This window comes from Manihot esculenta, chromosome 7 (assembly GCF_001659605.2).
Source record: "Manihot esculenta cultivar AM560-2 chromosome 7, M.esculenta_v8, whole genome shotgun sequence".
In the NCBI taxonomy this organism is placed as follows: domain Eukaryota; kingdom Viridiplantae; phylum Streptophyta; class Magnoliopsida; order Malpighiales; family Euphorbiaceae; genus Manihot; species Manihot esculenta.
Window position 1 is genome coordinate 5,123,409 of NC_035167.2, and position 12,038 is coordinate 5,135,446.

At 32.2% G+C, this 12,038-nt stretch overlaps 1 protein-coding gene and 1 long non-coding RNA gene across 2 annotated transcripts; both read right to left on the reverse strand.

Annotated features, from left to right (window-relative positions):
* Nucleotides 1–142: 142 nt before the first annotated feature.
* Nucleotides 143–1,701, reverse strand: LOC122724019. Its single transcript, XR_006351188.1, has 6 exons — nt 1,564–1,701; nt 1,380–1,451; nt 1,076–1,195; nt 796–969; nt 667–731; nt 143–573 (listed from the first exon to the last, which is right to left on the reverse strand). It is a non-coding gene; the product is annotated as an uncharacterized LOC122724019 (long non-coding RNA).
* Nucleotides 1,702–2,050: 349 nt separating this feature from the next.
* LOC122723962 (putative disease resistance protein RGA3) lies at nt 2,051–4,168 on the reverse strand. Its single transcript, XM_043958092.1, has 3 exons — nt 2,561–4,168; nt 2,146–2,337; nt 2,051–2,065 (listed from the first exon to the last, which is right to left on the reverse strand). The coding sequence occupies exons 1-3, from the start codon at nt 4,166–4,168 to the stop codon at nt 2,051–2,053; spliced, it is 1,815 nt and encodes a 604-aa protein (XP_043814027.1).
* Between the last annotated feature and the right edge of the window lie 7,870 nt (nt 4,169–12,038).

The following is a 12,038-nucleotide window of genomic DNA, read 5'->3' on the forward strand; positions in this document are numbered from 1 at the left end:
TTCAGATTTCATAGCCAACTCATTTTATGCTGTATCTGATTTCTGGTTCTTGTGATATGCTCTTACAAAATTCATCTAAAATTCAGTGCTCTTACACATTCTGGAAACAACAATTTATACAAAAACTGATTTCTCAGGGAAAAAAAGGAAAATAATGTTATTTGCATTGAATGAACAAATGATTAGCATAGTAGCAAAACTACTTAAAATAAGAGAAATTAGAAACAAAAAAGCAGCACAGCATGAGTCTGGGCATTGCATGTTGGATGATCGAAACAGAGGTGTTGAGTGAGAATCTAGATCCTGAAATACGCGGGCCTGCAAAAAGTCATTCGAAGAAGTGTGCAAAACTCCCATCATTCAGCTTTCATTTCTGCTTCCGGCTTAGCAGGATTACTATGTACTGAGTTGTTTTCTGAACTGTGACAGATAGGAAACTTATCCCGGTGAGATTTTATTCCGGAATGTCAAGGGCACAATGCGTAGCTTAGTGAATCTCCATCATCTTTGCCGCAGGTGTAAGTTATGAAGATAATTGCTAGATGGAGGATTTTCACACTAGTAATTTAGCATCTGTTTCAAGCCAGAATCATCATTAAATCACAGATTTGCTTTACAAGCAATAACTAGGGGGATTTCATATTACAAGTAGTCTTTATAACTTACTGAATCGCTTATTTTTGAAGACAGAGGATGAGGAGAGCTCACGTTTTGTTTTTACTGCACAAATACTGCATATGGAATCTGAGTGAGGAGTTACTCTCTAAAAATTTCAAAAGTGTTTTTGAGAGGTACCTTTGCGTGAATCTTCTGGCAACAGACTCAAAGTAGTCATCCAATAAGTAGAAATTCTTCTATGGAAGGCCACACACATTAATAGCAGTTCTTTCAAGGCGAATTATGCCAAGCCAATCAAGGAATTGCTGCCATGGCATGTAGTTGTGGTTTCTTAATGTGTTCGAGTAACTTCTGCACAAGGAATCAAATTAATCTTTAAATCCGTGAAATTAAAAGGGATGCAGAATTACAAAACTAATAATAATAACAATAATAATAAGATGGATAGAAGCATGACCTGCCAATGCATGATTTCGGCAAGCCTTTGCATTGGTTCACCACTTCCCAATGTAGTAAGAATTTCAACAGCATCCCAGAATTTCAATAGCATCCCAATGATAACTCATACTTGATGAGCCTTGATGGAGAAATGAAAGTCCAGTTAAAATTATTCAAAATGCATATCCACTCGCCAAGAACATATGCACCCAGAAATCTCCTTAAATAAATAAGGTTTTAACAAGGTGAATGCTTTGCTTTTTCTTTTTTTGGGAAGAACTTCAAAGTTAACAAAGGTAAGACTATTGAGTTTTGATGTTTACCTTGTGTGGGAGAAATATGATGTTTACCCAGAAATCACATTTTGTTTTCAGAATAAATGGTTTTTTCCACCTCTGCATTTGACATTGAAAAAACTTAAATAAATACCAAACAATTAAGATATGCTGCTGATTTAATTTACAAAGGAATGGTGCATGTGAAGAGAAATTGACATATGACAATCACCTTCAGCACAATCAATTCTCATCCTAATTTAGAAGACTAATCAAACTAATTGCAACAATAACATCTTCTCCACGACGTCTACTACCTTCCGCACATAGAGTCAAAATTAATCCGTTATATCCATGAAAAGAATGAAGGCAGAATTACATTAAAAAATGAATAAAAATGATGGCTAAAAGAAAGACCTGCCAATGCATTTAAGATCTCTTTGAATTTGTTTCCCACATCCCAATTTATTAGAATTTCAGGTGACTAAAAAACAAATAAATGATTCCTCTAGCTTGATGAGCCTGCATATGTGGGAAAAAAGTGTTAAAATATTATCATAAAGCAAATAAATTCTCAATTATAAAAAAAAAAATAAAAGAAAAAAAAAGGTACTCTGTATATTGATATTGATTGTAAAGAAATAATGACAAAAGGATACTTACGACTCAAAGGTAATACACTGCTCATTTTGGAAGAAACACATCCAACACTTCAAAACTTATCCTTCATTGATCTGTGTAAATAGAATCATAGAGTGAAGATTTTCTCATGTAAGTTTAATTTGCAAATTGGAGAGAAAAAGGACCAACTTACCGAAGCTTCATCATCCAGTAGATAGCGGCCCTCTCTTTGAATTCTTTGGTCATCAACTTCAATATTTGGGATGTGAGAAATGAAAGCCCAATCCGCACCCTCTCTATTTCCACATCTTTCCTTCAATTGGGGACAGTCATTGATATTCAATTCTCGTAACGAGGTGAGGGAACGCATCTCTTGAGGCAGACACTTTATTGCCGGACAAATGTCAATGGTTAGTCTTTGAAGACAAGCGAGATTCCGCAGTCCATCTGGAGGTAGAGATTCGAGCTCTTAAATATTTTAACATTTTTATAGAATTATCCATCGTTCTTCTATATGAATATATAGTAAATACACGCAAAAATTTTAAATTTTTATAAATAAATAGCTGATTGACATCATGTTTCTTAAACAAAAGAATCGATCGTACTCTTTTAGCATTGTTAAGAATTTCTTGTGGTGCAACATCTAAATTCAATGCTACATGATGGGTTTTCTCATCAATATTTGGTGTATTAAAATTTACTAGCTGAATCCTCTTCTCATCCACTCTAGTTGCGAGATTGTGCATTAAATCATGCATTTTACAGCTTTCGACATTTCCACATCTATCTCTTTTCACCTCTTGAAAAAATGACCTCCACCACAGTTTCATAAAATATTCAAGCCCAATATCTTCAAGACAATCACTGGTACCTGGTGACTCAATAAACCCTTGTGCAACCCAAAAATGGATTAATGTTTTCACATCAATCACATAATCTTTTGGATATATTGCGCAATATGCAAAACAATGCTTCAAATGTGATGGGAGATGATCATAGCTTAGTTTCAGTGTTGGCATAATATCATTACCATCTTGACTTATTCTTGAGAGTTCTTTTCTCAAAAAGGGCAGCCACTCAGTTTCTGGATTTTTCGCATACAAGAGACTTGCGATAGTTTTTATTGCAAGAGGAACTCCATGACATTTCTTCAGAATCTCCTTTCCCTTCTCTCTTACATTTGCATGTTTTGGCTCCTGCCCCTCAAGTGCTACATGCAAAAACAAAGACCAAGACTCCACCACAGATAAGCCTTCCAAAACATGTGGTGCTATTGTGCCAGATATATCTGCCACCTTTTTAGAGCGAGTGGTTATTAATATCTTACTTCCACTAGAGCCACCCACTAATAATCTCTTTAAATTCTGCCATGTTTTTCTATTCTCATTCCACACATCATCTAGAACAAGCAGATATTTCTTCCCACAAATAATTTTTTCCAGTCTAGACTTCAATGCTTCTAACTCAAGATCTTCCGATTTATTCCCTGTTGCAGACTCTAGAATCTTTCCAACAGTCATTTTCACATCAAAAGGTTCTGAAACACACACCCATATTCTTGGCTCAAATGAATTCTTAATCAATTCATCATTCAATATGATTTGAGCAAGAGTGGTCTTCCCTAATCCTCCAATTCCAACAATTGAGAGGACTGAAACACACTCTTCACCATTGGAAGACAATACAAGTTCTGTAATTGCCTTTTTGTCACCCTCTCTCCCAATAATCACTTCAGGTAAAGAGGACGTAGTTTGATCCCTCCATACAATACTCTCCTGATCAGTACGAACCTCTAAATTAAATTTTCTGTCAGCTTCAATATCAGCTAGCCTCTCCCTAATCGCCTTAACTTTATGACCCATTTTAAAACCATAAACAAGTTGATTTGAAGATGAAAAGAAGAGACTTACCTCCTTTGTCATTCTATTTCCAGTCATCACTCGGCGCCTTAGAGCTTCTGTGGCGAAGTCATCTACCAAGTCATCAGCATCATAAACAACTTCTTCTAGCCTCTCAAGCCAGCCTTTCACTTGACGGTTAAGTTTCTGCTGCTCCTCGGCATCCAGAAGAACATTGCGAATACTAGAAACTGTGGCCTCAAGTTTCTTAAGCTCACCTTTGACGCCCCACCACAATCCGATCTCATGAAGGGCTCGAGAACCCAGCTTGGTAATGATATCTCCGACAACATTAGAGAGAACTCCGTCGGCCATTTTGGGTGTTTTGGTTTGATTGTAAAAGCACGAAATGTTGCTGTGAAGAAGAAGATGGTGACAACAAATGACTAATTTAAAGAAAAAAAAAAGTGAAGGAAAAAGCATTCTTCATAATTATCTTCGGTCGGTCAGCTTTTGCGGGCGCTGGTTTGCTTTAATTTAAAAAGTAAAATATATTAATAAATTTATATATAGAATGAAAGTAAGTTATTTTTTTTTAAATAATTTTATTTTTTTTATTAAAAAAATAATTTTTATTAAATAAATTTTATGAGTGATTCAAATAGTTAAAAAATATAAAATATGTTTTTGATGTTACTGAATTTTGGTTATTGAAAGGAAAGTATTTTTATATACTTGTGTGATGATGTGTAGAATTATATTAGGTGTAACATAACATATAATAGATTTGTTATGAGTTTTAAGGATTTTAAATCGATTTGAATTCTAATACTGTAGCGATTCGATTTCTGAATCGTTACGGGAACAATGAATTGATTTTATTTTTTGGGTAGCAAAAGCTTAAGAGTATTCTGTTGCATATTATAGATCCATCGATGTAAGAGATGTTGCTTATGCATACATTCAAGCTTTGGAGATTCCTTCAGCTAGTGGCAGATATTGTTTCATTAAAAGAGATGTCCACTTCTCTGAGGTTCTGAAGATTGTGTCAGCAACATTATCCTACATTGCACCTTCCAAAAAAGTATGGTTTTTTTTTTATATATTTTTGCATGCTCATGTTGGACCAGCTATATAAATGACTAAGATTTATAATTATTTGGATAATTGAGAAATAGTTGTTTTGAATGATTAATTTGATCATGGAATATAATATGAGTTGCAGATGTGGCTCTGGATTGAATTACTTAACAAAGTATGAGGTATCAAAGGAAAAAGCGAAAACTTTGGATATTGACTTCATTCCTTTGGAGGTTAGTTTCAAGGACACTATTGAAAGCTTGAAAGAGAAGGGTTTCCTCAGCATTTGATTTTGGCTGTTGGATAAAAAGCAATGCAAATATTACATTGGCCTTTCAGGTTCATTGGTTTTAGCTTCCTATTGGTGCAAGATATTATTGCCCTTCAGGATTGTCTTTATTTGAAAAGAGTGGACCAATACAATTTATAAAATATATAACAATTTGTACAGAACTGTGTATAAACATTTTACATGTGTCACTTGTTTCACTGGTAGATGAAGTTCATTTCAGGTCTGATTTATGAGGAAGTTACAATTTTTTTTTTTTTATCTGATTCCATGTCTCATTCCAAAGAATAAGACACAAGAAAAAGAAAATATATAATCCACCAATTCTGATTTCGTTCAGTCTTTTTAAAGTATATTCAGATTTCATAGCCAATTCATTTTATGTTGTATCTGATTCAGGGTATTAAATAACGGCCGTTACGTAACGTAACGGCCGTTATGTAACGGTATCAAGGGGGGTCGTTACCCGTTAGGCCGTTACCCAACGGCCCCCTTGAATTGCATCCGTTACGGCCGTTACGTAACGGTAACGGCCGTTACCGACAGTGATGTAACGGTAACGGCCGTTACTTTATCCCAACACAAACTTCAGATTACAGAGAATATATTCAAAAACCAGCTATGCATTGAATTTGACCACTTTTGTCCCTCTTCTCCAGCAAGCACAGCAGACAACCTCATTTTGCAACTAAAATTTCCAACTTTCTTTTCCTTTTCTCTCAAATATCTCAATCTCAAGCTTCTCTAAACATTTCTCATTTACAATTACAAGCTTCAATCTACCATTAACTACTTCATTTCAAGATAATTTCTTTTAAAAAGTGACTTAATATTTCTATGTATTTTTACTTTCAAAGTTGCTGTATTTTTTTTTTTAATTTTTGTAGATTAAATTTGTAGTTTTGAGTTAAAAATATATTTTGAGCTATTAATTTGTCCGATCTATAAAAATTGTATGGTTTTTGTTAGTTTAGACTATTTTTCAGAAATCATTATGAAATTAAACTAATTTTAGTTGCTGTATTTTTTTTGTTTCATTTTTGTGGATTAAAGTGTTAGATTTGAGTTAAATTAATAGTGTATTTTTACTTTCAGAATTTTAGAGGAATCAGAGCTGCTGTATTTTTTTTTTTAACTTTTGTAGATTAAATTTGTAGTTTTGAGTTAAAAATATACTTTGAGGCTATTAATTTGTTAGATCTATAAATTGTATGGTTTTTGTTAGTTTAGTTTAGACTATTTTTCAGAAATTATTATGAAATTAAATTATTTTTAGTTGCTGTATTTATTTTTTTTTAATTTTTGTGGATTAAAGTGTTAGTTTTGAGTTAAATTAATAGTGATAGAATAAGACTTGTAGTTTGACAATTAAAATTTCATATTTATATAATTTGTGTTAAATAGAAATTAATATATGTAGTTAGGTTAAAATTAAAATATTAGTTATGAAAAAAATATTCGCCTTCCATGTATTTGACATTTGATATCTTTTAAATTTTATGAACAATTATTAAATATTTGTATTAAAATGCCTCATGGAAGTGGTTCTGGTTCTACTCAAGGGGTGGTAAACTAAGTGATGATATTGGGTGGAAGTTTGCAACACCTACAGGGAAAAAAAGGAGAACTGATTTGTAATTTATGTGGGAGAAAAGTCACAGATGGAATAACAAGATTGAAGTTGCACTTGGCTAACATACCTGGTCAAATTGCAGGTTGTGAGAAAGTTTCTTCCAAAGTTAAGAAGGATATGGCCGCTGTCCTGAAAGAATACCAATTAGCTAAAAAGGATAAAGAAAAAAGAGAAAGAGAATTAGAAGAAGAAATTATGAATATAAATAGAATCGAAGATGATGAAGAGGAGGAGGAGGAAGAGGATATCGAAATGGAAATAGCGAGACGGGCGAGCATGAGACAGTTGGAAGAAGATGAATTTAAAAGGAGAACTGGATCTAGATTTGATGTTGGTGGTAGTAGCAGACAAGTGTTGGGTCGTTCTGCTACTACACGTGAGGGAGGTAGAGAAACACAAAAATATGCAGAAGTATCTACACCGGCATCTCGGTTGGCTGCCACAGAAATTGAGATAGAGAGAAGCAGAGCTCAACAAAAGCAGCCAAAATAAAAAACTAAATGGTTGAAGACACAGAAGGAGAAAATGTTGTAAGCATTTGGAAATTTTATTATACATAATAGGCTTTCCTTCAGTATTGTTGAGTCACCGTGAACAAAGCCACTTTTAAGAACAGCAGCAGAAATCGGGGCTAATGTATCTCCACCTACTGCTTATGAAATAGCAAAAATTTATCTAAAAAATGAGTACAATGAGATGAAAAAATATATAGCCTCATTTGATGGAATATGGAAGGAGAGGGGAGTTACTATAATGTGTGATGGTTAGAGTGGGCCAACACGTATGAGTATAGTAAATTTCCATGTCTATTCAAACAGAGGAACAGTGTTCCACAAGTCTATTGATGCATCCAATGTGGAATATAAAGATGGAGAACACTATTTTAAAATTATGAAAGAAGTAGTGGAAGAAATAGGGCCTAAAAAAGTTGTCCAAGTGGTAATGGACAACGAAGCTGCCATTAAATTAGGAGGGAAGAAACTGAAGGAGAAATTCCCTAATCTATATTGGACTGCTTATAGTGCTCATTGTATTGATTTGATTTTGGAAGATATTGGAAAGAAGAAGAGTGTGAAAAAAATAATTGACCAAGCCAAGGTAATTACTCAATTTATTTATAATCATAATTGGGTAGTCAATTATATGAAGAAATTCACGGACAATAGAGATATTATTCGACCTGGCATCACTAGATTTGCCACAAACTTTATTGCTTTAGAGTCTATTGTCCGTTATAGGGTGAGGCTAAGGAATATGTTCGAATCGGAGCAATGGATGATGAGTAAATATGGACAAGCAACAAGTGGTCCAGCGCATGAAGTCAAGAAAATTGTGCTTGGCTTAGGCAGCGAAGGAAGAAACTTTTGGGAGAAGGCACAACAAATAATGAAAGTTCAAGAACCTCTCTTGAAGGTTTTAAGATTATTTGGTGGGGATGACAAGCTAACAATGAGATTTATATATGAGGCAATGGAGCGAGCGAAGTTGGCTATTCAAAAAAATTCTAGAAGCTATTTGGAATATTGGAGAATAATTGATCATAGATAAAATTTTCAATTGCATCATGACTTACATGCCGCTGGTAAGAACATTGTATTATAATTTGATAGTTTAGAAAATTAAATTGTTAAATTAAGAGATAACTTATTATCTATCTTCATATTTTATTTTGCAGGATATTTTCTAAATCCTTAATATCAATATGGCCCATATGATATTGGAAATGATAATGAGATCGTCTCAAAAATGTGATTCAACATCTAGAGGGGGATTTAGTAAATCAAGGAAAAACATTAAATAAAGTAAGTAACAACTAACAAGCTAATTCTTAATTGTTACTATGTTAGTGTAGTTGAAGGCTTGAAGCTTGAATTGTTGCTTTTGAACTTGAAGTTAACTTACTGGAATTTGGAACATGTAGACCCTACTTTTTCGGGACAAAATAGAGAGTTTTGGAACAGTTTTGGCACAAAAGGCAATTAAGTTCACTAATCCAGGTACTAAGTTTATAAAATAAGTATAAATTATTTTTGTTCATTCATTTATATACAGCTAAGTTCATTAAAATAATAAAAACTTAAAATATTTTACAGCTGAGTGGTGGATTAATTATAGAGAAAGTGCTCCTGAGTTGAGAAAAATCGCTATTAAAATACTGAGCCAAACAACTTCAGCTTCAAACTGCGAGAGAAATTGGAGCACATTTTCTCACATTCACACAAAGACAAGAAACAGATTGAAGTATAAAAAATTACATGCACTTGTCTTTGTGCACTACAACATGAGGCTGAAAATCAGAAATGTGATAAGAAAAAGCCAACAGGAGTTAGACAGGAGCTACGATCCAATTAATTTGGATTATATTTTTAAAGAAGATGATCCGTTAAACTCTTGGTTGGAGGAAAGAGAATCTCCATTGTTTGATGGGCAACCAATGTAACAGCCCGAAAACCGGTACCCCTTTGTAACGGCTCCAAACTGCTCGGCGCTAGGATCCAGATCGGCTTAAGGCCGCGGGACCCGTAGCAAGCCTGCTAAACTCTCTAAACATCTGGTATAATCCCATACATGATCAACCTATTACTTTTCAGGCTTAACCTGAGCAAGATCTGTAACTGAAAACTTGTCTTTTCTCTTTACCAAGCTTAACTCGTGCATGCACTTACTACTAACTTAACCCCACTCTGGAGTCTACAAGGGCTGCTCCAATGGAGTAACATCTCATTCATTAAGCTTGGTTACCATGAAAACGTCTTGAAAACATTTCAAGCAAAATGAAAACATTTATCTTAAAAAACTCATGATCATGTACCACATGAAGGGATTAACCAACACTAGGCAAAGCACATCTCTAAACCTTATCTCATATACCTTTCTTAACTTTACTCTATCACTTTACCACATATTCTTTCCATTCATAACCTTTATATACATCATGTCCTTACATCATGTCCACAACTGCACTATATAAGCATATAAAACATAACATCACTTAATCTTTATATCAATCTTGCATAACATATACATGCCACTCAAACAACACTAAGCTATACTATTACATCCAAAACACTAGCCACAACATAACTCTTGACTCTGCCACCTCTGACTTCCCATAGCTCACTCTGATCAAACTCTGGCCCTGCAACACTGGGGTTAAGGGAAAGGGATGAGCTACTAGAGCCCAGTGAGTAGAAACCATAAAACAGTTCATTCATTCATTACATGCTCTCGTGCAATGCGTCACAGCACAAACATATCATATCTCGGATTAGACATGACCCCAGACACTACAAAAATCTGTTGGAATAGTAACGGATATTAGTAACGGATTTAAATCCGTTATAATTTTATAACGGATTAGTAACGAATTTTATATTCTGTTACTAATTTTTATTATTTAGTAACGGATTGACAATCCATTACTAAATCTGTTACTTAATAAAATTATTTATAAATTTAATAACGGATTTTGAGATCCGTTATAAATCTATTACTAAATTAGCTAAAAGTTAGTAACGGATCTCAATCCGTTAATAAATTTGTTACTAAATCGGTTACTAAATAAATAAATTAAATAAATAAAATAGTAACGGATTTAATAACGGAATGTTGTAACGGATTTAATCTGTTACTATTTTTTTAATAAAAAAATTAATTTTTTATTTTTTAAAATTTCAAATTTTCTTTTTAAGTTAGTAACGGATATAATCTGTCACTAAATCCGTTACTGATACGAAAATTAGTAACAAATTCTATAATCCGTTACTAAATTTTAGAAAATAAAATACCGCGCTTTTATTTTAAATTCCTGCATTTTTATTTCTAATTTAGTAACGGAAAAAATCTGTTACTGAGTTCATTACTAATTTAAAATTAGTAACGGATTAAGAAATCCGTTACTAAAATTTGAAGAATAATACCGCCTTTTTATTTTAGTTCGCCCGCATTTTTTTTTTAAATTTAGTAACGGATTTAATCCGTTACTAAATCCGTTACTAATTCGCGTATTTATACACTCACCCATTTTATCTCCCTTCACTTATTCATTTTCTTTCTCCCCATTTTATTTCCCTTCATTTCATTCATCTTCTTTCTCCTCTTCTCTCATCATTTCTTCATTTCTCCCTTATCTTATTTTTTTCTTAATTATTAACTCCATTTTTTTTTCATTTTCTTTCATTTCCTTCAATTTTCTCTTTAATTTTCTTTCATTTCCTTCAATTTTCTCTTCAATATTCTTTCATTATTGATCTTCCTTTTATCACTTGATTTTTGTTTTATTTTCTCTCATATTTTTTCTTTCATTTTTTTCTATTTTCTTTCATTTTCTTCTATTTTCTTTCATTTTCTCTTCCACTTTCTATCATTTTCCCTTCCTTTTTCTTTCATTATTCATTCATTTATTTTCTTTTCTCTCATATATATACTCTAACCTTTTTTTTACATTCTTTTGTATATCTTCATTTTCTCTTTATTTTTCTTCATTTTTTCTTCATCTTTCTCTCATTTTCTTTCTTTTTTCTATTTTTTCTTCCTTTTTTCTCATTTTCTTTAATTTTCCCTTTTTTCTTATTTGCTCTTCATTTTTATCATTATTTTCTTTTATTTTCTTTCTTTTGTTATTTTCTCTTTTATATCTCATTTTTTTTTCTATTCTCTCACATTTTTTCTTTTTTAAATTTTCTCATGTAATTTTATAATAATTTTCTCATAAAATTAATAAAATTTAAAATATTAAAGTTAATATTTAATATAAAATACAATGAAAAAATTAATAGTTTACCATAATTAAATTATTATCTAATGTAAAATATAATGAAATAAATTAATTCCATTTAAAAAAAATGAAATAAATTAATAATTTAATATAATTTTTAAAATATTTTTTAAAATTAACAATAGATTTAATAACGAAATATAAATTTAATATATTTTTTTTATTTTTTATTTTATCAAATTAGTAACGGATTAGTAACGGATTTCTATCCGTTACTAAATTTAGTAACGGATGCAATTTATTTATATATTTTTAATTTTTATTAAATTAGTAACGGATTTGAAATCCGTTACTAAATTTCATTACAAATCCGTTACTAAATTCGTTACTAAATTAGTAACAGATTGCTAATCGGTTACTATTGCATTAGCAACGAGGTTCATAGTAACGGATGTAAATACGTTACTAATCTGTTACTAAACTGGTTAGTAACGGATTTTTCATTGATTAGTAACGGAAAAATCCG